Source organism: Felis catus, chromosome C1 (genome assembly GCF_018350175.1).
Source record: "Felis catus isolate Fca126 chromosome C1, F.catus_Fca126_mat1.0, whole genome shotgun sequence".
Taxonomy (NCBI): domain Eukaryota; kingdom Metazoa; phylum Chordata; class Mammalia; order Carnivora; family Felidae; genus Felis; species Felis catus.
Genome location: NC_058375.1, coordinates 4,122,267 through 4,149,319, shown reverse-complemented (window position 1 = coordinate 4,149,319; position 27,053 = coordinate 4,122,267). Strand labels below are relative to the sequence as shown.

At 54.0% G+C, this 27,053-nt stretch overlaps 1 protein-coding gene across 6 annotated transcripts in view; it reads left to right on the top strand.

The window, feature by feature from the left end:
* ACOT7 (acyl-CoA thioesterase 7) overlaps window positions 1-27,053 on the top strand; it is a 101,202-nt gene that overhangs the window by 11,651 nt on the left and 62,498 nt on the right. For 3 of the 6 annotated variants that reach the window (XM_023258023.2, XM_045035010.1, XM_045035013.1), the window contains exons 2-3: window positions 21,071-21,188; window positions 26,583-26,739. In XM_023258023.2, the coding sequence (XP_023113791.1) occupies window positions 21,071-21,188; window positions 26,583-26,739 (275 nt within the window). Of the gene's footprint in view, window positions 1-2,185; window positions 2,347-2,927; window positions 3,267-3,408; window positions 3,538-21,070; window positions 21,189-26,582; window positions 26,740-27,053 lie in introns of those variants that run through there. The other 3 variants (XM_045035011.1, XM_045035009.1, XM_045035012.1) reach the window with 3 other exon arrangements.

Genomic DNA, 27,053 nt, shown 5'->3' with positions numbered 1-27,053 from the left:
TGCTGGAATTGAAAACTGAGAAGTTTAGTGGTTTATTAGGAGACTCATCACAGGTGTAAGTGAGCGGGTTTGCCAGACGAACTCAGTTGGGAGTGGACATAGTTTCCCATTCCATCCTGGTCCTTTTAACTAAAAGAAAAAAAAAATCCCAGTTCAGCCCATTCATAAACATAGTTAAGTGCTTCCTGGGTGGATTCAACATCTAAGGGACGACCAGAATTTTCTTTAAAGACAGTTTGGAGTTGATTATAATAGTCATGAACAGGTTCATCAGGCTTTTGTGTGCAAGCCTGACTTTTGTTCCAACCAACAGTTTTAGGAAAGGCTACTATACTTGCTCCCTGGAGATTTCCAGGAAGTGTTCTAGCATCTTGCCAGAGTTAGGGGTCTGTTTCTCTATTTCCCTTTTAGGATGATCCCATTGGGCTAGTTTCATCCAGAGTTTGGCCTGGCCCTCACCTATGAGCCATGTGGACTAATTGATATAACTCTGAGAAACTAGGTTGGCAAGTTTGAATACGTGTGTTAAATTCTTCAGCAAACCCGTGGGGGGGGGGTCCTTCGTCACTTTAGGAAACTCTTTAACTATGGCTCAAAATTCAGCCTTAGTCTAGGGAATGTAAGAAATGTGGGGTTTATTTGGATCCTTATAGGACCCAAAGGAGACTTAGCTTTAAAGAGGTGCATTTTATTTTATTTATTGTTATTTTCAAATATATTTTAAAATGTTTATTTACTTATTTTGGAGGGGGAGGGGGAGAGAGAGAGAAAGAGAGAGAGAGAGAGGAGAATCCTAAGCAGGCTCCATGCTGTCAGCACAGCCTGGTGTGGAGCTTGAACCCACAAACCTCAGCCGAAATCAGGAGTCGGACACTCAACCAACTGAGACACCCAGGCCCAAAGAGGCATGTTTGAATAGGTTCAGGATAGGAAGAAGCAGGCAGAGAGTCAAAGGAAAATGGAAAATCGGCAAGGGAATTGGAATGGGGAAACTGAGGATGTAGAGGAGGTGAAGGTGGTACAGAAGGGAAGGAGGACGGTGGGCCTGGAGCGCGAGGTGTCTGCCGTGTGCCCTGAGACAAAGAGGACGGGATGGGGGGAGGAGGCCCCAGAAGCCTTTTTGTTTATACACACACACACACACACACACACACACACATAATTTAATTAATTTATGGAAACTGTACCCAGTGTGGGGCTTGAGCTCAGAACCCAGAGACCAAGAGTCGAAGGCTCCACTGAGCCAGCCAGGTGCCCTGAAGCCTCTTTGTCTTTAACTGTTCGTTTACCTCAGTCCAGAAAGTGTGTTTTGCAGAGGCAGTTCTGGATTCCTGATAATGTTTGGAACCTTCAGAATTCCAGTCCAGATAGACATCCCATTCAGTCATGACAGTTTTAGAGCCTGGCTATCCAGTTTAGTTTTGAGAAGCATAAGTTTGTGGAGCTGAAAAGTTCCCCATAATGGCCACTGATGTTCTAAATTACTTTTGGTTAAGTTGGTCCATTTAAGGGGCGCCTGGGTGGCTCAGTCGGTTGAGCATCCTACTCCAGCTCCGGTCATGATCTCACGGTCCATGGGTTTGAGCCCCCGCGTCAGGCTCTGTGCTGACAGCTCAGAGCCTGGAGCCTGCTTCAGATTCTGTGTCTCCCTCTCTCTCTGCCCCTCCCCTGCTCGAGCTCTGTCTCTCTCTCTCTTTCTCAAAAATAAATACACATTAAAAAAAAAAATTTTTTTAAAAAAGGTGGTCCATTTAATTAGAACTGTGCATGAGGAGGGACCATAGTTTCTATTTATTTATTTATTTTATTTATTTATTATTATTCTTTTTTTAAATTTTTTTTGGGGGGACCATAGTTTTTAAACATAAAACCAAGTGTATCCCAGAAACGGGGGATGGGCGTCCCCAGTTTTGATGCCTGGGATCCTGTTTCTTTTCCCTTTTTTTTTTTAGTTTTTTTTTTTTTTAATGTTTATTTATTTTTAAGAGAGAGAGATACAGTGGGCGAGCAGGGAGGGCCAGAGAGAGAGGAAGACACAGAATCTGAAGCAGAAAGCAGAAAGCAAACGTCCTACACAGCACAGTCCCAAACAGAAGTCCGACCAAAGTCCAAGTGAGAACTCTGAAAGGGCAAAGCCTTAAAATAGATCCTGAGTACAGCCAGGAGAGCTCACACCCAAAGAGAGTGGAGCTTGAAATCCAGGAGAAAACTTGCCCGTGCACTCCAGGGTCAGCAAGAAAGCCGTGACCCGTGTTGGCTTTGGGGGCACTGGCACCTTTGTGTCCACCAGCCCCGGAGTTGTTGGGGGGTTGCCTCTGGATCCCACTTCTGATCACCAAAAAAATGGTAACCTTAGAAATAAGAAAAGTCAGCTATTTTATCAGCAAAAACGGGCTTATTTGGGAAGAGCAGAGAGTTGCAAGTTGGGACAAGCGAGCTGTGGCAAGTCCAACAAAGGCAAGGAATGTTATGGGGAGGGGGGAGGAGGTGGAGGAGGAGGAAGTTGGGAGGGGGGTTCTGAGTGAAAGTCCACTGGAGAAAAGCCAGAGCCCAGGGGGATGAGGATTTCCCATTGGCTGGGTTGCAGGGGTGGTCAAGTTCTTGTGGAAGATGCAAGGTACAGGGTTTTCCGTGGAGGCACTGAGCTGATCCTTCTGTTGGAATCTGTAATTGTCATTGACGCCAAGTGCTGTAGCTTCCCCTTCTAGCTTCCCGACTCCACTCTGTGCCTTTTTCCTCTGTGAATGGTCACGCTGCTATCCCGCAGACAGGTGGTGGGCCTGTTGTCACCTTCCTCCTTTGCTCAGGAGAGAGCCAAGCTCTTTGACTTCAGGCCAAGTCATGAATTCCTTGCGTCACTGGGGTTGCAGAGAAGCATCCTGTGAGATGCTTCCGGAAGCAGAACTGCCAGTTTGACTGTGGACTGATGGGAGGAGGGGCAGCCCCAGGAGGAGGCTCCGGGGAGAGGGACATCTGCATTCCTGTCTGGAGGGCTCTGGGTGGGGTCAGGCCCCCTGGGGAGATGGGAGTGGGGGCTGCTAAGCCTTGTGCTGAGAACTGGGTGAACTGACCACTCGCTGCAAGATGAAGCTGCTAGTCTACACCCTCCGCCTCCGCCTCCACCTCCGTGAGCTCAGCAGGCAGGCAGCCACCTGGGAGCATCTGGGGCCCAGGAGCTCCCAGGGTCCTGGGGAGAAATGCTGGGCTTCCGTCCAGGCTGTTGAAACCAGGTCTAATCTGCTCTCTCGACCCTGTATCACTGCAAGGTAGGATGACAAGGACATTTCTGTGCCCACAGCAGCGCCTTCTTCCTGCTGGTGTCCAGTGTGCAAGGCAGACTGGGCAGCCCGCCCTGGAGCCGTGGGCCACATGACTCAGGATTTATTGTTGACGGTTTGGAGGGGCCATCGGGGCACCGGGTGTTCAGTGAACTGCCTGACTGAGCATGCACGCTAATGTGTTCATCCAAGTGGAAACCTAGCATGCTTCCCTGCCGGGGCCCAGTCAAAGCCCCCCCCCCAGGCTTTGTTGGAGGAGGTAGGCTTTCGGGATTGGTGGGCTCTGGGCTCTGGGCAGCTGGCATCTTTGAGGGAAGGAGGCAGGTGTGGAAATTGAAGCACCGCACGTGCCAACAGCTGTGCGCGTTCATCCCTCCCTGGCACCCGCTGTCGAGGAGTCTGGGGCCGTGGGGGCAGGGGCTCCAGCTGCGATTTTTGGACCAGAAGCTTACGTAGGGCAGCAGAGCTGTCCTCGCACGATGGGCTCATCTTCAGCAGCACAACGTTGTGCTGTTACCGTGGCCTTCCTGTGTTTATTTCAAACTTTACAGAAACTTTGTTCGGTGAGTATATCACCCTCTACTTCGTACCAGCTTTATTTATCGAAACGTAATCCGTGTTCCATAGGACTCATCCACTGAAGGGTACAGTTTAGCCAGCAAAGATGGATTTCTTTGGGAAGAGCAGAGAATTACAACTCCAGACAAGCAAGCTTCTGTGAAACCGCTGGCAAGTCTGGAGAACAGAGTAACCTTTCTAGAGGGAAGGGGTGGGCAGCCTGGGAGGGCTGTCCTTTGGAGCAAACCGGGAGTTGGAAGTGTAGCGGCTTCCCATTGGCTGAGCTCTGGCAATCTCTCCTTGGCTGGGCTGTTGCTGGAGCTGGAGGAGAGCCTTTCTGGGGCCTGCCTGTGGTCCAGCAGGAGGGGTGTGGTGGGACCTGAGGCTACCTCTCCTCTGCTGGGTCTGCGGGGTGTGAGACCTCCCCCTGCTGGCCTCCCGACTCCATTACAAACGAGGCTTATGAATTTTTTTATTAAAAAAAATTGTTTTATGTTTATTTTTTTATTTTTGAGAGAGAGAGAGACAGAGCAGGAGCAGGGGAAGGGCAGAGAGAGAGGGAGACACAGAATCCAAAGCAGGCTCCAGGCCCCTAGCTGTCAGCACAGAGCCTGACGCAGGGCTCGAACCCACGAACCGTGCGATCATGACCTGACCCGAATAAATATTTTTTTATTTTTTGTTAATTCAATTTTTATTAATTTTTACACCGCCTCCATCTATTTTTCTTTCTGGGCAAGTTCGGCTCTTCTGGACATTCCAGATAAGTGGAATCATGCAACATGGTGTTTTGTATCTGGCTTCTCTCACATAGCGTGATGTTTTCATCATGCGTGTATCCATGCTTCTTTCATAATAATTCACCGTGCGGGGACATGCCACATTTTGCATGTCCATTTGCCAGCTGATGGACCTCGCCGTGTTTCCACCTTTCATCTATTATGCATAACGTTACTATGAATGTTCCTGTCCAAGCTGTTGTGTGGACGTGCGCGTTGATGTCTCTTGAATGTATACCTAGTGTGGCTTAATAAGACAAAGGTATTTAGTCTTTATCCCTGGGTCCTGGCACAGAGTTCCTCAGACACTTGAAATTCTTCCAGTGAGAGTGTATCTTTGGTATGCTGATGAGATGCGAGGTGGCCGGGAGCCCTTTAGATAGCTTCAGGATGGGGACTGGTGGCCAGCCTGGCGCAGGCTGCCTTACAGGGGTGGAACTTTCAGCCCCACCTCCTATCTGGGGATGGCGGTGGGGGGAGGGAGGCCTGGAGGTTGAGTTAATCACCAATGCCTCCATCGTGACCGCCATAAAGACCCGGAACAGTGGAGTTGGGAGAGCTTCCAGGTTGCCGAACACATGGAGGTGTCGGAAGGGCAGCGTGCCGGCCCCACCCCACACCTTGTGCTATGCGCCTCTTCCATCTGGCTGTTCCTGAGCTGAATCCTTTACAACAAACCGGTCAATGTGAATAAAGCAAAGTTTGCCTGAGTCCTGTGAGCTGCTCCAGCAAATGATCCAACCGGAGGAGATTTTTGTGGGAACCCCAGAGTCTAGAGCCAGTTTGTCAGAAGTTCAGGCGGCCTGGGACTTGAGAGGGGCGTGGAAGCAGGGACAGCCTGGAGCCCTTGAACTTTGGATGGGGTCTGCGCTACCTCTGGGCTGTTAGCGTCAGAACCGCGTTGAATTGTAGGACACCCAGCTGGTGGTGCAGAAGAGAAGAACCCGCACCTTGGGGGTCAGAGGCCGTGTGAGTAGGAGTCGAATTGCTGGGTCATGCGCTTACTCTGTTCAACTTCCGGGGCGTTTTCCAACTGGGCTGTTTCCCCCCCTCCCCCAGCAGCGCGGGGGCGGTCCACATCCCCCTCCGTGCTGGGTATTTGCCTTTTGGATTGCAGCCGCCTATCTCCTTGTGGCTTAGATTTGAATTTCTCTGATGAGTAATGATGCTGAGTGCTTATCAGCCATTTGTACAGTTTGGCTGTTTTGTTTCTTTACCTGTTTTTCATTTGGCATATTTGTCTTTCTGTTACTGAGTTAAGACTTCCTTCTGTATTCTAGAGATAAGACCCTTCTCAGATACACGGTTTGCAGAGATTTTCTCCCGTTCAGTCTTTTCGCTTTGGATGTTCTGTCTTAAAGCACAAACCTTTTTTTACTTTTGCATGTTTATTTAGAGAGAGAGCACACATGCTCGTGCATGAGTGGGGGAGGGGCAGAGAGAGAGAGGGAGACAGAGAATCTCAAGCAGGCCTCATGCCAGCAGCACAGAACCGGATGCAGGGATCAACCTCACGAACCGTGAGATCATGACCTGAGCCAAAGTCACGAGCCAGACACGCTCAACCGACTGAGCCACCCAGGCGTCCCTTGAAGCGCAGTTTTGACATTTTCATGTAGTCTAGTTTCGGTTTTTTATTCTTTGGTTGCTTGTACTCTTATCGTCGCGCCTGAGAAACCGTTGCCAGACTCAGGGTCACAGAGCCTTACCTGCATGTTTTCTTTCAGCCTCAGCCCTTCTGTTCAGAGCTTTACCTATTTTGAATCTGTGAGGTAAGGGTCCAGCTTTGTTCTTTTGAGGTGGACCCGCCCCTTCTTCCGAGGTCCCAGGACTTGTCGGGGTCCCAGGACTTGTCGGGGTCCCAGGCTGGTAAGTGCAGGGCTGAAGCCACACACCTGGCCCGCACCCCCGGGTTATCCCTGACCCTGAGGACAGAAGCAAAAGTCCACCGACAGTAAAAGTTGCGCCCTGTAGAATGTGGAGTGTTCATCACACACGTGGTTTCATTTCAGGACTAGGCTGCGCTTCCTGGCGGCTGTGTGGGGTCTCAGCCTGGGTCTTGTGGTTCCGCTTCCCCTCCCTGAATACCAACCCCGCCCCCTTCCGGCCTTCCCCGCCCCCTTGCAGCGTCCTGCTGTGACCAGCCTGTCCCAGGCAGGTGGCAGCCTCGAGTACAGGCCTCCCGTGCGGCAGGTCCCCGTTGGGGAACTTCCTGGGCTGTGCCAGACAGGCAGAACCCCCTGGTGCCCTGAATTTCCTCCCTTAGGCTTGGGCTTGCTGTGGGGGCAGGTCCAGCAGGCGTGACTGCCCGTCTAGAGGGTGTTTAAGGGGCACCTGGGTGGCTCAGTCAGTTGAGCGTCCAACTTCGGCTCAGGCCATGATCTCAAAGTTTGTGAGTTTGAGTCCCACATTGGGCTCGCTGCTGTCAGTGCTGAGCCTGCTTCTGATCCTCTGTCTCCTCTCTCTCTCTGCCCCTCCCCTGTTCATGTCTCTCTCTATCAAAAATAAACATTAAAAAATAATAAAGGGTGTTTATGGGGCGCCTGGTGGCTCAGTCGGTGAAACATCTAACTTAGGCTCAGCTCATGATCTCACAGTTTGTGAGTTCGAGCTCCGCATTGGACTCTGTGCTGACAGCCTGGAGCCTGCTTCGGATTCTGTGTCTCCCTCTCTCTCTGCCCCTCCCCTGCTTGCACTCTGTCTCTGCCTCTCTCTCAAAAATAAATAAACATTGGGGCGCCTGGGTGGCTCAGTCGGTTGGGCATCGGGCTTTGGCTCAGGTCATGATCTCATAGTCCATAGGTTTGAGCCCCACGTCGGGCTCTGTGCTGACAGCTCGGGGCCTGGAGCCTGCTTCGGATTCTGTGTCTCCCTCTCTCTCTGCCCCTCCCCTGCTTGTGCTCTGTTTCTCTGTCTCAAAAGCAAATAAAAACATTAAAATTTTTTTAAATTAAAAAATAACTAAAAATAAATAAATAAACATAAAAAAATAATAAAGGGTGTTTAAAAACCCTGGGAGGTGGGAAGTTGCCTGTAGCAGTCATGGCCTTGAGTGTGCCCTGTGGCCCTGTGAGACATTTAATTGGACATTGGACATAACAAGCAAATCAGAATTTTAGGGCCTTTTTTTTTTAAGTTTATTTATTTATTTTGAGAGAGAGAGAGAGAGAGAGAGAGAGAGAGTGAGAGAACAAGCTGGGGAGGGGCAGAGAGAGAGGGAGACAGAGGATCCAAAGCGTGCTCTGTGCTGAGAGCAGACAGCTGAGAGCAGACAGCCCGATGCAATGAGGGGCTTGAACTCACGAACTAAGAGATCATGACCTGAGCCAAAGTCAGATGCTTAACTAACTGAGCTGCCCAGGTGCCCCAGGGAAATTAGAATTTTCTTTTTCATGTTTATTTATTTTTGAGAGGGAGACAGAGTGTGAGTGGGAGACAGAGAGAGGGAGACACAGAATCCGAAGCAGGCTCCAGGCTCTGAGCTGTCAGCACAGAGGTGGACATGGGGCCTGAACTCATGAACTGCGAGATCATGACCTGAGCCAAAGTCAGATGTTTCACCAACTGAGCCACCCAGGCGCCCTAGCAAATCAGAATTTTAATCCAGCCGGGGAGATAACATCAGACTGGGAGGTTGAAGCATCGGGAGAAAGAACTGCTTTTGTAATAAAACTTATTTTCTCACCGTCTTGATGTGGAGCAAAGCCTGACATCAGCTGACAGGGGAGCGGCCCTGTGTTCAGGGGCAAAACCTGCGTTCTGAGAGCTCGCCCCGGCTCCCATCTACACCCTGCACCCTTCAAGCTCGCTTGCGTAGCTCTCAGCCCCGGGGGGGGGGGGTGCACAGGAATCACCCTCATTTTAAGGATAGGGTAAACCGAGTGCGGGAGTGACCAGTGGACACTGAAACCCAGGTCTTGACACCGAGTTCTCTGTACCTCATCGCCTGCCCTGACCAGGGGCAAATGCTGCTGTAAAGGGAGGGGGCAGGTGGTGGAGACAGCTCCAGCCCGCCCGCTGCCCCAGAAATGGCCTGTTGTTTACTTTGGCTTATGAATGGGTAGGATTAAAAGTCTAAGGTGTGATGTGTCTCCCAAAGTCAGCACGATGCTGAGGGCGTCTCTGAGCCTTAGGGAACATGCGTGTCCTGATGCCGCGAGGTCAGGGCGTTGCTCCCTGGGTCTGGGAGAAGACCCTGAAGTCCTCGCCCCCGTAAGATTTGTCTGATGGGTCTTAGAAGGGCACCTGGTGTGAGTGCTTTGCTGTCATTCAGGGCACGGGACTGGAAAATGCTTGGGGTTCGTTTCTGATCCCTCAACCCCTGTCCTGGCCTGCCTTGGCACACCCCAGCTGGGGTCTGTAGGGGGCATGCTGGAGACGTACCCTGCCCCTCTCTCCACCTATTGAAAGTCCCCAGGCTTCCAATTCAGTCTCTCTTCGAGCCAGCTAAATATTTCATTACCTTGTGGGCACTTAGCAGATGGAAATTGTAGCCTTGTAACTGATCAGGGTGAGCGAGCGTGGGTGGCCATCATTCTCAGTAAATGCCACACTTTTTGTGTGTGTTTTTGGCTGTGCTGGTGCTGTGTTCGCTCAGATGTGGCTTGTGTTTGGAATCCAGAGCTTTAACGGCGACACTGCTTTCTGGTGTCCTCCCGTGTCTCAGGAAACTAAGTCCTGTTTGATTGGTGCTCTGCCTCCGTTGATGACAGGCTGAGCCCACTATGTCGTGTGCCTTATGAAAGCTGAGGTGGTAACACTCACAAGCCAGCCTGAAGCTGCCTAATTGATCCCGTGGTATCTGAAACATGTTGCCAATATTCTTTTTTTTAATTGAGCGTAGTTGTCACACTATTGTATTAGTTTCAGGTGTACAACATAGTGGATGGACATTTACATACGTGACGAAATGTTCACCCTAAGTGCCGTGACCGTCTGTTACCATACGGAGTTATTACACTATTCTTGATATTTGTCTCTATTTATGAGTCTGTTATCTTGTTGGTTTTTTGTTTTATTTTTTTAGATTCTACGCATAAGGGAAATCATACAGTATTTGTATGATTTGTTTTGGTCAATTTCACTTCTTCCTTCATTTTTTTGTTCTTGTGGTATGTCACGTTGATTGATTTGTAGGATATTGAATCATCCTTGAGTCTCTGGATCAAATCCCACTCGATCGTGGTTATTGATCCTTTTTTTTTAATTTTTATTCTTTTTTTTTAAAGTTTGTTTTGAGAGAGAGAGAGTGCATGCGAGTGGGGGAGGGGAGAGAGAAGGAGAGAGAAAGAATTCCAAGCAGGCTGTGTGTTGTCAGTGTGGAGCCCGATGTGTGGCTCGAACTCACAAACCGTGAGATCTGACCTGAGCTGCGATCAAGAGTGGGACGCTCAACTGAGCCACCCAGGCGCCCCACTAAGATTCTTAATTCAATAACCAACAATTCAAACCAACAATAGTTTTTTTTACTTGATTTTTCTTTAATTGCTTCCATGTACCTACTAAATTTTACATCATTAATGCAGTAGAGAGTAGAATATAGTTAGTTAAAATTAAAGGGTACAGTTCGGTTAAAAAAATTTTTTTTTAACATTTATTTGTTTTTGAAAGACAGAGAGACAGAGCATGAGCAAGGGAGGGGCAGAGAGAGAGGGAGACACAGAATCTGAAGCAGGCTCCGGGCTCCAAGCTGTCAGCACAGGGCCCGATGCGGGGCTCGAACTCACAGACTGAGAGATCATGACCTGAGCTGAAGTTGGACGCCTAACTGAGCCCCCCCGCAGGCACCCCGGGTAGTTAGTTTTGTAGGAAACTGCCAAACCGTCTTCCAAAGCGGCCACACCGTGTTGCGTCCCCACCAGCAGTGAGAGAGGTCCTGCTGTTCCACTCCTGACAGTGGTGTCACTGCCGTGGTTCTAATTTGCAGTCCCCTGGTGGCCTGTGATGGTGCACATCTTCCCATATGCTTATTTACCGTCTGTGTGTCTTGTTTCATGAGGTGTCCATACCTTTTGCCCGTTTTCATGTTGGTCGTTATCATAGAATTTTAAGAGCTCTTCATTTATTTTGGATACAAGTCCTTCATCAGATACGTGTTTTGTAAACGTTTCCTCCCGGTCCGTGGCTTGCCTCTTACTCTTTTTTTTTTTTTAAGTTTTTAAAAATTATTATTATTATGTTTTTATTTTTGAGAGAGAGAGAGACAGGGCAAGCAGGTGAGGGGCAGAGAGAGAGGGGGACCGAGGATCAGAAGCAGGCTTCAAGCTGACAGCAGAGAGCCTGATGCGTCTCTCGACCTTTGTCAGCTTCCGGATGCCTTTGAAAGCTGAACAGAAGGGTTGCCACTTAATTCCAGAGAAATGCACACCAGACGCAACCTCGCCCATGCCCAGGGCCCCTGAGCTAGCTGGACTTTGTTTAGTATCAGAAACACTGTGGCTGCAGCCTGCCATGTCCAGCTGTGTGTGGTTTTCTTTGGGCTACATTCCCAGAGCGCTCTTCCTCGGCCAAGTGACTCTTTGGAGGTCTGGCCAACGCAGAAAGCTCTGGAAGTGGAGGGATGGGCCTGTTTCTCCACAGCTGTCTGCAAACAGGTGTAACAGCTTTATCGTGATACAACTCATGTCCTGTAAGTTCATTTACTCTTGAGGACAGTTCAGTGTTTTCTGGTATATTCATCAGGTTGTACAACCATCACAGTTCTTGAATTCCAGAACATTTTATTCACCCCCAAAATAAACGCTGTGCCTGTTAGCTATCACTCCCCATTCACCTCTCCCAGGCCCTGGCAACCACCAGTCTGGATTTGCCTGTTCTGGACGTTTCCTGTGGATAGAATCAGGCCTTTTGTGACTGGCTTCTTGTGCTCAGCACTTGTTCAAGATTCTTCCATGTGGTAGTATACATTACTACTTGATTCCTTCTTAGAGTCAAATCATATCCCATTGCTTGGAGAGACCACTTCTTATTTATCCGTTCATCTGTGATGGGCATCTGGGTCCTTCCCACCTTTTTTGGCTACGACGAATAATGTTGCTGTGAACCTTTCCGGATGTCTGGTTGTATCGTTTAAAATAGTTCTTGGTTGGGGCGTCTGTGCGGCTCAGTCGGTTGAGTGTCCGACTTTGGCTCGGGTCATGATCTCACAGTTTGTGAGTTCGAGCCCTGCGTCGGGCTCTGTGCTGACAGCTCAGAGCCTGGAGCCTGCTTTGGATTCTGTCTCCTCCTCTCTCTGCCTCTCCCCTGCTCATGCTCTGTCTCTCTCTGTCTGTCAATAATAAATAAACGTTAAAATTTTTTTTTTAAATAGTTCTTGGTTAATTTAGAAAATGAGGAACCACCTCACGGTTATTTAACTTTGAAATTATTTACTCATGAGGCTGACAACAAACGATTCCTTTCTGTGGAAAGGTCTGTTAATGGCTCGGTCGGCGTGGCTGTGGAGGCCTGCGGAGGTGAGGTATGGTCCTTGCTGATTTGACTGAGCCATGGTGGACTCTTAGATATTTTACTTGGTTGTGTCATTAAAAAAAATTTTTTTTTTATGTTTATTTTTAAGAGAGAGAGACAGAGAGCGAGACAGCATGAGCAGGGGAGGGACAGAGAGAGAGGGAGACACAGAACCCGAAGCAGGCTCCAGGCCCCAAGCGGTCAGCACAGAGCCCAACGCGGGGGCTCAAAGTCACAGAGTAAGAGATTCTGACCTGAGCCGAAGTTGGACGCCCAACCGACTGAGCCACCCAGGTGCCCCTGGTTGTGTCACTTCCTGCAGATTTCCCTCATTCCCTTTCTCTGTTTCGGTTTTTTTGTTCGTTTGTTTGTTTTTAAAATCTTGGTTCTTCTGGTTTAGGTTGTATCCCTGTATCCAGATGTTAAGTAATTGATCGTGCCTGTCATTAGTGGGTCATTCCGAGTCTGAAAACTGTCTTCCCTCTAATGGTGACAATAGGGTCTTAACTCAGCGGCTTGTTTCAAAGCGTTTCCCGGTCGTGGATTTGGGTGCCTCTTCCTGCATGGCCAGCCCCGCGTCACAGCACCGTGTGCTCCGTCAGCCCAGCCCAGCCCAGCCCAGCCCAGCGCGGGCTGACTTCTCGATCCCAGAGCCCTCGTTCAGGTTCCCGCTGGTTACAGGACCCCCCGTGTGCTCCCGTGAGGACTGTTTCTCTTGTGTATCTTCACGATCTTTCCATAACTGAGAACGAACCTGGTGGGGCAAGTCGTGCCCGGTTCTCATCTGCATGTGCGTCGTCAACTGCGTCACCTGGGTGGTGTTTTGATGGTAGGTCCGCAGCGTGCAGGAGGGTGCGTCTCCCTTGGCCCCGGGCCCGGCCCCCTCCCAGGACGCCATCGTGAAGGTGCCGAGCGCCCAGTCCCCCAGGTCTACCTGATGTGGGCCTGGGCAAGCCTCCGGCCTTCTGTGTGCCTGCTTTCCTCACAGGTAAAAGTTGGGGCCTGAAGTGGGTAGTTTCCAGCGACTCTTTCGACTCAATTTCCTGTGATTGTAAGGGATTTGAAAAGGTCATGGGAGTGATGGGGTGGCCACCCGTCGCCTGGTGTGGGCAGTGTGCCCAGCACACCCAGGGTTGGGACCAAGGGGGAGAGAAGCCAGCGTTGCTTAGGGAGGCTGCGATGCCTGCATTGAGGAATGGGGCCAAGTCCAAAGGGCATAGCATCCGGGCCGAGGCCCCCCTCTGGTCCCATCTGGCCACAGCTCCAGAAGGGGCTAACAGAGACCATGCTTCTGCTTCGGCGAGGTGTGTCCCTAAAAGTGTTCAGGAAAGGAGCTGACGAGGCCTGTCTTAGGGAGAAAGCCAAGCTGTAAGAACCTGTGGGATGGCTGGGGATGGTGCTACGGGGGGGGGGGGGGGGTCCCTGGTTGTGGTTGTGGAGTGGGAAGGGCTGTGGTGCCTGGACACATGGCTGTGGGATGCCCCGTGGCCAGAGTGGGCACCTGTGGCCTTGGGGCCTTTTCTCTGACCTGAAGGTGATAGATGGGTTTGACCAGACCCAGCACACGGCTCTCTTAGGGGGCACCGAGAACCCACTATGGGAGTCTGGGTCCTTAGTGGCCTTGGGGAGCAACGCCTTTGACCTCTTGGTCCAGGTGAGGCGTGGGGCAGGCTGCTGGCCGCGTGCACGCAGGGCCTAAGCACCCAGCTGACCGGAGGGGAATAGGGCGGATGGAGTGGGGGCCTCTGTCCATTCTGTGTCTCCCAGGCACTGGTTCACTCCCTGATTTGACACCTATTCATGGCACTTTGCTGTGTGCTCGGCCCGGTGCCAGCTGCTGGGGACACAGCAGTGAGCAGGATGGCCCCAGGCCATGTCCTACAGGAATAGTCCTCGGACCTCCCTGCAAATGGGATCATTTCTACTCAGGATCAACACCGTCAGGGACAGCCAAGAGGCCGAAGGAGGTCTGCTGTCCCGCCAGGGCCCCCGTCAGGCGGTGTGGGCGGGGAAGGCTTTTGGGGAAGGTTTTCCGCCCAGATTCTGCCCTGACTCCCTCCTCCAGGTAGACATTTTGGGTGGGGTCGGCAGGTCCCCTTATCCCTTCAGGGGCCCTCTCGCCCGAGGACAGCCTTGCCACTTCCTGCCCCGGCCGGCCTCCCTCCCTGTGGAACCAGGCTCTGTGCTGTTGGTCAGTCTGGAGTTTTCCTTCTCTCTCTCTTCGCACAAACGTGGGAAGACTGGGGACAATGGTACCTGGACCTTTAGGCGTAATTTGTCTGCGCTTCACGGAGGCCGCTGGGAGCCGGGAGCGTGCCGGGCCTCCGGTGAGGGCTGCGTGTGAGTGAGCAGCGGGCCCAGCTTGCTCTGTCCTCACTTTACCCCTCGAGCACAAAACCTGCCAGAGTCGCCCTGCAGGTGAGGTGGACCGGCGCCCGGGAGCCAAGCCGGGATGGCAGTTTTCAGGAAGGACTCTCTCAGGTGGCTTGCGGGCAGGTTCATTCATTGGTGGTGGCCATCAGCCTGCCCGATGGATGGAGGCTGTGTTCTGCCCAGGGTCCTGGCTGCGGCATTCCGGGGAAAGTGGCCTTGTGTGGAGGTGCCCTGGGACGCGGGGGTAATAATTACGCATCCGGCCTCCTCTCCCCCGACTGCCGCTGTCACGCGTGCTCCTCGGCCACTCTGACGGCTTGCCTGGCACCCAGCGGGAGGGGAGACGGAAGGTCTGTCCCTGGCAGCCCGGCACCGGAGAGGGGAGGAGGCAGGTCTGTGTGGGGGTGGGGGTGCCAGCCAGGGGAGTGCCGGGGCTGGCAGAGCCAGTGGGTCACCTGGATCCTCGACCTCCAGGAGGTAGCTTCGGGGACAGGTGTCAGATGCCAGCCCCTCTGAGCAGGATGTGGGGCTCTGCACCAACTGTGACCTCTTGCTGTGAGTCTCCCTCTGGCCCGAGACCCCCCTCCCCTGTCTGCGTCTTGGGAGGCTCAGAAGGCTTGCAGGGGATCCAGGCCTGGGGCCCGGCCTCTGCTGAGAAAAGTCTGGGTGGGCGTTTGCCCTCTCCTTGGGCCCCCTAGAGGCTTCTCAGAGAGGCACCTGTGACTTCTTGATCTCAGGGACAGCAGCGGGAGGGCTCGAAGATGTACTTCTCCGCTGTCATTATTTACAAAGCGAGGTTGCTATGACAGCTGGCCTTTGGTAGAGTCTTCGGATCAGATTGGGGAGGCAGCCTCTTCCTGGTTAGATTGGGCAGCCTGGTGTGGCGGGGAGTTGGGACGGTGCTTGTGGTGGGGAAGGGTGGGTGCTCTGGCCGCCGCTAGCCGCCTTGCCTCTCGGGACCCGGGATCTGGGGCGAACCAGCGGGTATGGCTTCCCAGATGAGCAGGTACCGCAAAGTCACGCGCCGCCCCCTTCTCTTAGGGGCATCCATCTGGGGGCCCTTTGAAGGGGTCCGATGTAGAGGGGACACGGCCCCTTCGTGTGGCCAGGGACAGTTGTGCCTGGCCTGATTCTTGCTGAGGCCGATGTGAGGTGGTTAGCGGAGGCTGGGACGGGAAGTCCAGTCTCTGCTGACACCTGGGGGCCTAGGGGCCCGGCAGGGTCAGACCCTGGGTTCCCAGAAGAGTGGGGCTGTGGAGCCGTGGGGCTCAGCGGTCTCCCTCCTGGCTGGAGCCCCAGGAATGATGGCAACTGTGTTTCTTTCTCTTGCCAGCCGGTTCCCTGGTTGGGCAGGGCTCTGCCGAGCGTCCTGCCTGCTCAGCCCCCGAAGGTTCTGCATTCTCAGGATCAGTGGGTGCTGGTCTGCTACCCCCTGGAGCCTTCTCCTGGTTCATTTCCCTGTCCCAGCCAAAGTGTGAGCCTGGGTGTTCGGTGTGATTGGCACCCCCCACCCCATGCCTGCTCTGGGACCTGAAAGAGCCCCAGGGACTTTTTCCTGGCCCAGCCACTTCTCCTCCCTTGCCTCTTGTAGGGGATGGGGGTGGGTGGGGGGCTCTGGGGCTGAAGGAACTTTCCTGGAACCTTCCTCGGCAGCAAATTAGAGGGGATAAGCAGTGTCACTTGGGCTTCTGGTTGGCAGAGGCCCCCATAGAAACATGAGGTTTCACATGTGCCATGGGCAAGGCACTTGCCCACCCCGTGGGCACCAGGAATGGCACTCCCTATTCTTCCTTGTCTCCCTGCCAAGGCGACTGTTCCCTGCGCTGAGCACAAAGGAAGCTTGAAAGCTGCCGCTGTGGGTAAGGTCAGGGCAGAAGCTCCTGGGGGTTGTTCCTGCTCAGGACACCCATCATTGCCTCTCTGTTTTGAGCCTCATTTAGAAAGGATGGGCCCGGGGACCTTCTGCACAGTCTGTGAGGTGTCCTTAGCCCTGGCTGCCCCGTGTGCCCCCACCTGAACTCCCCCCAGAGGCTCTGCTGGTCTTTGGTGCAGGTGAAAAATCCGGGAGACTTTATCTATCCCGGAAATCTGGCTGTGCGTGGAGCCGGCCTTCTCCCTCAGAGAGCTATTCTAGCTTCCACCGTGGGAGACGGAAGCAGGCCTCTCCAGCCCAGTAACCATGGACTCCTGCAGCACTGTTACGTTGTAGCGCTGACATGTTTGGGTGACAATCAGGCTGACCACAGCCCCCTGTGGTGCGGGCACCCCCTGGCCTGGGCTCCCTGCCTGGGGAGGCCACCACACCCGCAGGTCCCGTGGGCTCGCCTGTCACTCCCTGCTGTTTTCTGTGCATGGGGCAAAGCCCCCCTGAGTGTGAATGTGAGTGTCAGTGTCCTGCCAGGACAAATGACCACACATAGGGTGGCTTATAATAGAAATTCATGTTCTCACAGCCCGGAGGCCACAAGCCACAAGCCCCGGATCCTCCTGTCGGCAGGGCCACACTCCCTCTGGTGGCCCGAGGGGAGGATCCTTCCTTGCCTCTTCCAGCTTCTGGTGGCTCCTGGCGTCCTGCGTTTCTGGGCTTCTGGATGTATCACTCCAGTCTCTGCCTGCTCCCTGGCGTGTGTCCATTTCCCTCTTTTCAAAAGGGTGCTGTGCACACTGGATTAGGGCACACCCTAACGACCTCATCTTAACTTGATGACATTTGGAAAGACCCTGTTTGTATTTAAAAGAAATTTTTTTTTTAGGGGCGCCTGGGTGGCTCAGTTGGTTAAGCGTCCAACTTCGGCTCAGGTCATGATCTCGCGGTCCGTGAGTTCCAGCCCCACATTGGGCTCTGTGCTGACAGCTCAGAGCCTGGAGCCTGCTTCCGATTCTGTCTCGCTCTCTCTCTGCCCCTCCCCTGCTCACGCTTTGTCTCTCTCTGTCTCAAAAATAAATTAAGGGGGCGCCTGGGTGGCACAGTCGGTTGAGCGTCCGACTTCAGCCAGGTCACGATCTCGCGGTCCGTGAGTTCGAGCCCCGCGTCGGGCTCTGGGCTGATGGCTCAGAGCCTGGAGCCTGTTTCCGATTCTGTGTCTCCCTCTCTCTCTGCCCCTCCCCTGCTCACGCTTTGTCTCTCTCTGTCTCAAAAATAAATTAAGGGGGCGCCTGGGTGGCGCAGTCGGTTGAGCGTCCGACTTCAGCCAGGTCACGATCTCGCGGTCCGTGAGTTCGAGCCCTGTGTCGGGCTCTGGGCTGATGGCTCAGAGCCTGGAGCCTGTTTCCGATTCTGTGTCTCCCTCTCTCTCTGCCTCTCCCCCGTTCATGCTCTGTCTCTCTCTGTCCCAAAAAAAATAAATAAACGTTGAAAAAAAATATTTAAAAAAAAATAAAATAAAATAAATTAAGAAACATTAAAAAAAAAATCTTGGGGCGCCTGGGTGGCTCAGTTGGTTAAGCATCCGACTTCGGCTCAGGTCATGATCTTGTGGTTTGTGAGTTCAAGCCCCGCGTTGGGCTCTGTGCTGACAGCTCAGAGCCTGGAGCCTGCTTCAGATTCTGTGTCTCCCTCTCTCTCTGACCCTCCCCTGTTCATGCTCTGTCTCTCTGTCTCAAAAATAAATAAACATAAAAAAATTTTTTTTTAATGTTTATTTATTTTTGAGAGAGAGGGAGAGTGAGCACGAGCAGGGGAGGGGCAGAGGGAGAGGGAGACACAGAATCTGAAGCAGGCCCTAGGCTCCGAGCTGTCAGCACAGAACCCTACAAGGGGCTCAAACCCGTGAGCCGTGGGATCATTACCTGAGTCGAAGTCAACGCTTAACCGACTGAGCCACCAGACACCCCCACTAAGACCCGTATCTAAATACGGCCCCATTCACAGGTTCCAGCGGCTAGAGCTTGAACGTATCTTTCAGGGGACACAGTTCAACCCAGTATAAAAGCTCTATGTGGGGCTAAGGAACAGGAGGGCGGGGCTTGCCTTCAAGGTGTCTGCTGTGAGGCTGGCTACACGGAATGCAATGGGCAACAAACAGGTTTACTCACGTTTGGAAACATCTGTGGGACACACTCCTACAGCTGGAATTGCTGGGTCGGAGCCCGCCTGTGCATTTGGAGTTTGGGAATGCCGCGCTGTCCTCCATGAGGTTGTGTCTACTTATTCCCGCCCCCCTTCGTGGATGAGTCCCCTTTCCTCCCAGACCGTAGGTTGGATGTTGCTGGGACAGGTGGATCCAGGTAGGGTGGTAGGAAGGCCCTGGCCGATGCTCTGGTTTGGCCAGGGCGGTGGCTGATGATGACACAGGAGTAGTTCCAGATGCCTGAGGGCTTCAAGTTCCTCACTAGTGAGGTGAGTCTTTATTCTTTAGATGAGAGAGGTGATTGAGGACTAGATTCCTGCTTAAGATGACTCTCCAGGCAGGGGGATGAGTGGCTGGTTAAGTGCAGGAGGAGATGGGCAGGTGCAGAGATGCCTCCCCGACCAGGTGCTGTGGTCAGTGCTGCTTGCCTCACCGGGTTTTCTTGTTTTTTTAATAGTGAAGAGGAAAGAGAAGCCCTTTTCATACCCATGGCTGCATTAAACCTGGGAAAACAGGGGCTCCTGGGTGGCTCGGTCAGTTATAAGTGTCTGATCTCATGGTTCATGAGTTCAAGCCCTGCGTTGGGCTCTGCACTGATGGTGTGGAGCCTGCTTGGGATTCTGTCTCCCTCCTTCTCTGTTCCTCTCCCGCTTGCTCTCTCTCTGTCTCTCAAAATAAATAAATTTAATAAACTTAAAAAAAATGGGAAAACAGAAGCTTGAATGAGGGACCACACGTTCTCCCGGCTGTCCTCACTTGTGCCTGGGGAGGACCAGGGCGTGGGCAGGGAGAGCCCTGGGGAAGTGAACTGGGGAGGAAGGCCCTGACAGAGTGAATGGCCTTGAGCAGTGGGGGGCCATTGGGGACCCAGGGGATGGGGGGGGAGGTGAGCTGGGCTCAGGGTAACTGCAGAGTGCTGGGTCAGGATCAGGTCCAGTGGAGGGAGGTTTGTGTCTGAGTGGCCAGCTGGCCTGGGGAATTAGGTCGGTGCCTGGTGCAGGACCCAGGGTGACCAGGAAGGGTGGGGGACAGCAAGTGTCCCAGTGAGCTTTCGTGCCTCAAGCGTGTGGTCTGGAGCTCCTGGCATTTGCTCCCAGTTGCCCAGGATCCTGGGGCAGCCCGATGTTGATGGTGTGGGGTTTCGGGGGACCCTCAGTCTGCAACTCCAGACACTATCGCCAGCCTCCTATCTCACAGGCTGCTTCCTTATCAGCCCCTGACTCAGTGTCCCGCCGGATGTGAGCACTTCCTCCTCTGCCCTTCTCTCCCAGGTCGCACAGCATTGCTGTGGGTCAACCAACAGTGGCGGGCACAGCTGTGCTTTACAGACAGGCAAAGCGAGGCCCGAGGGGAAAGGCTGGATTCGAGTTTCCCCAGCGCTCTAGAGCCCGGGAGCTCAGCTCTCCCTGGCCAGCCCCTGCCCTACGGCAGCCTCTGTGGTACCTGTGCTCGCAGGAGGACCAGCTTCTCTGTGTGGAAATGACCGTCTGTCCTTCACGAAATTGCAAACAATTCCAAAGGAAAGAGGTTGATAACAATAGGGTTTTTTAAAAGTTTTTAAAAACATTTAAATTTTTAATAAACATTTATTAACTTAAATAACATTTCAAGTTTTTAATAAACACTTTTTAAAGTTTATTTATTTTTGAGAGAGAGAGACAGAGCGCGAGTGGGGGAGGGGCAGAGAGAGAGGGAGACACAGAATCGGAAGCGGGCTCCAGGCTCCGAGCTGTCAGCACAGAGCCCGACGTGGGGCCTGAACTCACAGACTGTGAGATCATGACCTGAGCTGAAGTCAGACACTCAACCAATTGAGCCACCCCGGCGCCCCACGGTGATGGTTTGATGTGTGTGCATTTTGCAAAACGATCACTGCCGTGAGTTTAGCTAACACACATCACCTGACACGTGTTTCTTCCCTGTGGCGAGAGCTTTCACTGCGGCAACTTTCATACAGTGCGGCGCTGTTAACGTTAGTCACCGTGCTGGGCGTGATGGCCCCAGGATTTATGTCTCTTACAGTGGAACTTTGTGCCTTTGTACCTAGAGCTGTGGCTTGTTTCCAGTTCTCAGGGCAGCCGGCCCCACTGGGAGTCCTGATGGGGGGGGTCCTGTCCTGGGAATTTGTCCGCTGTCCAAGGGGGTCACAGCCTGTGTCCTCATGCTCATTCAGCCCTGCCCTGCTCATTCAACCCCAGGTCTTTGGGGGAGCCTGGGAAGCAGGAAGGGCAGGAGTGCTGGGAACTCCCAACAGTCATGCCGCCACCTCACTGCCTCTGCCAAAGGTCCCCGCTATCACCCCTTCTCTGCTGGGTGCCTGTTGCTCTCGGGGACAACTTCCTGCCCTCTGCCCTCCTCCGTCCCGTGGAAACAGGACCCGGCGGCCTCTAGCCTGGGGCTGTCGGGTCAGCAGCCCACTGTGACCAAACTCATGGAAAGTTCTCTTTCCTTCTTTGGGAGCCATTGGTCTCTTTGGAGGACCTTCTCCTCACCCTAGGTGGTCACTGTTGATGAGTGACGTCCTTCTCAGGAGCCTCAACCTACTTCTCTCTCCTCTGCCTAGGATCATGAGGCCGGATGATGCCAACGTGGCTGGCAATGTCCACGGTGGAACCATCCTGAAGATGATCGAGGAGGCAGGGGCCATCATCAGCACCCGGCACTGTAACAGCCAGAATGGGGTAAGTGTCTGGGGGCCGTCATGCCGGCTGCATGGAAGGTTCCAGGGCCCAGGAAGCCTGGCATCCCTCTGTATGCAGCACTGCACCACTCTTGGGTCAGGATAGGAGTTTGCTTGGAGTCTTCCCTTCCTTCATCCCCTGGGCCTTGGGGATTTCCAGAAGCCCTGGGTAGGTTGCTTGGTTTGGGGCCCAGCGAGGGAGGACAGGGGACAGCCAGAGACTGAGCTGAGAGCTGCCTTTAAACTCCTCCTCCTTAAAGTCTTGGTTTCTAAACCCCCACCCCCATCCCCAGCCTGGCCACACTGGGTCTGACCCCTCCTCTGCCCCATCCACCCCCTGGCAGGGGGGAGCCAGGGCAAGTACGGAGCCAGCAAAGCCCTGACCGCCTGGGTTGAGGGCCGGGCTTTCTGCTTTTGGGACTCCAAGGCAGCTGGGGGCTTTGGGACATCACCTCTTACCGTCCCTCCAGCCCCAAGGGACCTGACCTTTCTTCCAGAGGCCTGCCAGCCACCTTGCTTGGGGAAGGGGCTCTGTCTTGTGCCACGCTGCCACCTGGGGGTCAGCAGAGATGCGGCACCACCGGAAGCCGTGGCCTTTGTGTGCCTGTGTCCCGTGACCTGTGTCCCCATGGGCCTCTGCCAGCCACCTGCTGTGATGATAGGAATGCTGGCGGGGGCGGGGGTGGCTCGAGGAGAACATGACAGCAGCAGCTGCGCGTGCGTGTGCGTGTGCGCGTGCGCGTGCGTGTGCGCGTGCGTGTGATAAACCAGGCCGGGGTGAATGTGTTACTTGCTGGGTGGACATTGGCACCCAGGAGGAGCTGGGTGTGAGGGAGGAGCTCGTCTGCCTGGCTAGGACTCTGGATTTGTTCAGGAGCCCTTGGAGTTCTGGGGCAAACCCAGCAGTGTCCAGAGCACGCCCTCTGCTGGCCGTGGGGAGGGTGGGCCTGAGCCTGTGGGGCCTGGGGTTTGAGAGAGACAGTGAGGGTTCCCCGCAGGCCTGGTGGGAGAGGCTGGACACTGGGAAGGAGAGCCTCAGGGTAGGGGAGAGGAGGAGGGGGGCCTTGGGAGGCCACATGGGTGGGGAGGGCCTGTGTAACTGCTGTCAGTAAGTGCTTAATGTTCTGCAAAGCTGTGAAGTGCTCCCACTCATAATCCTCGCCACGCCCCGTCGTCCCCATTGCACAAGTGAGGACGTAGAGAAGAGGTCGCCTACTTGCCCGAGGCCGCATGGGGGAGTGTGGGGTAGGTCTGGACCACGAATCGGCCTCAAACCTGTGCTTTGAGCCTCTGCTTCTCTTGCGCTCCCTGGAGGGAGCCTGGGCGCAGGAGGGACGGTTGTGACGCGTTGGCTTGGAGATGCCTCTGGACTGGCGGACCCAGGATAGGGGTGTAGAAGTTCCAGGTTCAGGGGGACATGTGAGCCCCAGGCAGCTCCAGGTAGATGTTGGCACGGGTGCTGATGCTGCTCTCTGAGAGGCTTCTCTGGCGCTCTGAGTCGGGGAGGGCACCCCCACCCCACTCGCCTCGAGACCTCATCCAGTCTGTGCCTTTAGTACCATCATGTAGGCCCGGGGCTCTGTTTCCAGCCGGGCCTCTTGTGGCTCCACCTGGATGCTTAACTGGCCCCTTGACCTTCACAAGGCCAAAAAGACACCCTGGGCCTTTCCCTGGGCCGCTCCTCCCACAGCCTCTCTCTCCTCCGTAAATGACCTCTGCGGCATTCAGTTACTTACACCCATTGACTCCCTTCTCACTGGCGGCTGATCCTGTTGGCTCTGCCTGCTGGGTGGTTCCGGATCTGAGCACCGGCCAGTTCCTGGGTCTCCTCTACCGTGCCTTCCTCTCAACACTCGCCGGGGCCACACTGGCCCTCCTGTGGCTGTGTGAACTGGCCAGTGTGTTCTTACCCCTGGGCCTTGGCACTGCCTCTTCCCTCTGCCAGGGCTATTCTTCCTCCAGATATCTGCATGACTCGCCCCTCCTTCCGGTCTCTGTAAATACGGCCTCCATCCAGGCCTTCCCTGATGACCAGCTCCCTCCTTGCTCCCAGGTATTCCCGGAACACTGTGTTTTGCTCCTGTATCTTTGGTATGCTCGCCCCCTTTTGCACCCCGTTAGAGTGTAAACCCCACGAAGGGAGGGCCTTTTGTTTGTCGGGTCCCTGCCGGATGCTCAACATCTGGGCGGAGGCCTGGAAAACTGTGGACTCCCGCTGGCCGTCTGCTCATTGCCAGATGCGTGTGTGGAGCGGTCACCCAATGAGAGCCTTTGGTTTAAATTTTTTTTTTCCAACGTTTTTTATTTATTTTTGGGACAGAGAGAGACAGAGCATGAATGGGGGAGGGGCAGAGAGAGAGGGAGACACAGAATCGGAAACAGGCTCCAGGCTCCGAGCCATCAGCACAGAGCCTGACGCGGGGCTCGAACTCACGGACCGCGAGATTGTGACCTGGCTGAGGCCGGACGCTTAACCAACTGCGCCACCCAGGCGCCCCTGAGAGCCTTTGGGAGTGTGGCAGAGTGGGGCCGCCTCCACCCCCACCCCATCCCATGCTGCCCTCTTCAGAGCACCTGCCACTGTGAGGCATTGCCCTGTTTGTCATCCGAACCCAGGCTGAGGGCAGGTGCTCTGACTTACTCCCCCGAATGGCGCTTGAGGCGCAGCCTGGCTCCATGCGTCAGAGCCCGCCTGGTCTGCGGTCTCAGTTGCCCTGGTTTACCCACGGTCTAGAAGCAGATGACCCTTCCTCTGATGCACCATCAGATATCGGCCTAACGCTGTCACCTGCCCACGTCACTCACCTCCTGCAGCTGTCACATAGGCATTTTCTCATCTCACATGGTCCCAGGAAGAAGTACACTAAGAGAGAGAGAGAGAGAGAGAGAGAGAGAGACCATGTTCACATGGCTTCTATTACAGCATGTTGTTACAGTTGGTATTATTAGTTAGTGTGCCTAACTTAGAACTTAGTCGTAGGTGTGTATGTAGGGGAGAAACAGTATCTATAGGGTTCGGGACTACCCGTGGTGTCAGGCTTCCAGTGAGGGTCTTGGAAGGAATCCCCCGTGGACCGGGGCGGCGGGGGAGGGGGGGGCTGTACTGTGAATGAAGGAATGCTTTTGTGGCCGTGGGAAAGCTCAGGTCCATCCGAGGCTTAGACGTGGACAGATGTGAGAGTAAGCTGCATTTCCATTAGAAATTATTAATACATATGCATGCACATTACCCACGTGTGAGCGTAGCCATGCTAAAGCTCAGCCACTCTCCAGTGAAGATACCTGGGTCTCGCAGACAGCGCTCGGATAACCTCAACAAGCGGCCCAGAGGCAGGGCCTTGGTTTCTGTCCTGCTCCGCTTAGCGCATGTCTTTCCAGCTTTCTACCAGTGGGTGGTGCTGCAGCCACAGAAGTCTCCTTCCGGGTGTCCATGCGACTTAGGGGGCGAGGGCAGATCAGAGTAGCCCCAACTTAGCCCCAGGACCTTTCCCATCACCCTGGTCCCCTGTCTTGCTGACACCTGCCTCTGGCACGTTTACAGGAACAGACACTGGAGGAACCCCTGACCCCCGTGTTCCTGAGACTCACCTGGGCGGGGTGAAGGTGGAGGTTCCCTGACCGTCCCTCCAAAAGAGGCAGGTCCTGTGGGTTGAGGTGGGGCAGGGAATCTGCACGTTTGCGAGGCAGCAGGCGGGTTCTGGCTCGGGTGCCGTGGGTGGTGTTGCCAGGGCTCAAAGTGACCGTTACCTACAAGCGTGGTATGGCCCACCCTGGGACGGGGGGGAGGGGGGGGGGCGCTGTGAGGAGCAACCGGGAAAGCGAGTCCCAGAGCGGGCAGGCCCTGAGGGCCAGGCTGTCAGAGTGAGCCCCATCTCACACTCCCTGCTCCCCGCCCGGCCTGGGGGCAGCCAGACGTGTGCTCAGCGTTCCAGAAGAGATGACTGGTTTCTGGCAGGAAGCGGTAGAGGGTGCAGTGAGGGTCTGAAGTCCCACTCTTCAAACACCTGCATCCTTCGTGGCGTTCTGTTAGCGCCGACGAGAAGTGAGCAGTCCTCCGTGCGAGCGCCGGGAGGCGCTGAGGCCGCGTCACACGCTGCTGTCCTCTTGAGAAGTACTCTGGGAGCAGGCACCAAGGTGTCTGTCCCTTCGGTCTGGGCAACAGTCCCCAGTGCTGAAAATGACCTAAGGGAATCCATCACAGGACTGTTTATAAGAAGAAGTACTTAGTTGGGGGGGGGGGGCGGTGCCTGGGTGGCTCCAGTCAGTGAAGCTAAGCATCTCTTGATTTTGGCTCAGGTCATGATCTCTTGGTTCGTGAGTTTGAGCCCCGCAGAGCCTGTTTGGGGTTGTTTCTCTTTCCCTTTCTTCCTGCCCCTCCCCAACTTGTGTTCTCTCTCTCTCTCTCTCTCTCTCTCTCAAATAAATAAACTTAAAAAAAAATAAAAACTTCATTGGAGAAGAGTGAATTTAAACAAACCAACAAACAATTGGTGTTGACCCAAATCTCTAATAACAGAGGAAAGAATATTCCATTCTATCCAGCCATAAACATACTTTTGCAGTGACATGGCGGGAAATACCAATCACGGGCAGTGCCGTGCACACGAATGAGGAAGTCTGTCACGTTTGATAGAGAACGAGCCCCACAGCAGTCTGTCGCGTGCCCTCCGGATGGCACTCCAGGTGTGGGTGTGTTCTGTGGCCGTGATGATCCATTACTCTGGGGTGTCCTGGGTGGCTAGGGACAGGTGACCTTAGGCAGCCCTGGTGCCCTGTATACCCTTTTGAATTTTGAGTTCTGCGAAGGGGGTGCCTATCTGAAGGATAAATAAAACTTAAATAAAAGAATAGTGATTGCAGGGCCCTGGTTGTAACGCAGCCAGGTTCTTTTCCCTTGTGTTGAGTGAAAAAATGCAGTTTGTGGACACGCATGTTTGTTTTCGCATGACCGAATAAGACTAGCCGCACACGAACCAGTGAGATCCCATTCTTAAGGAGAAGAGCCTGGGAGGGAGGATCTCAAAATAGAAACCTGGCTTCTCTTCGGATGGATGGGAGGAGTGATCTTCCCTCTTCTGTCTACTTTGCTGTATTTCCCAAATGTTCCATAAGGAGTATATCTTTTTTTACCTTTCATTATGCAACTAATACACGTCTTTTGTAGAAAAATTAGAAAAAAGAAACAAGCCACTCATAACCGTCACCACTCAGAGAATCCCGTTAGCGATCGCTTTGGAGTGTTTGTTCCCCTCGGGCATTCCCGCGTCCCCTGTGGTTTTGCAGTTCGGAATGTGGCGCTGCTTTCCCAGTGGGGGAAAAAAGGAAGGCCGTTTTCAGGAGCGTCTCCAGGGTGGGGACTTGCCCTGCGGGTAACCTGTCTCTGGTCCCTCTGCAGGAGCGCTGCGTGGCCGCCCTGGCCCGGGTCGAGCGCACCGACTTCCTGTCGCCCATGTGCATCGGGGAGGTGGCGCACGTCAGTGCGGAGATCACCTATACCTCCAAGCACTCTGTGGAAGTCCAGGTCAACGTGATGTCTGAAAACATCCTCACAGGTAACTTCCGCATCGCGTCTCACCAGCGGTGACAGCACGGCGGCGGCCGCAGCTCACATGCATGGAGGGCTGACCCTGCAGCAGGGGCCGGTCCTGACGCTGTCCGTGAATGACCTCCCTTAATTCCCACCCTGCCATCCTCGTTTCGCAGACAGGAAGGGGTTAAGCAGCGAGCCCGGGAGCGCGTGCCTGGACCAGGATTCGAGCTCTGGCTCTGGGGTTGCAGCCACCGCCCATCCTGCCTTCCGGGGGGGGGGGGGGCGGGGGGGGGGTGGTGGCCTGGTGACTGCTCCTCCGGCGGGGGGGCTGGGAGG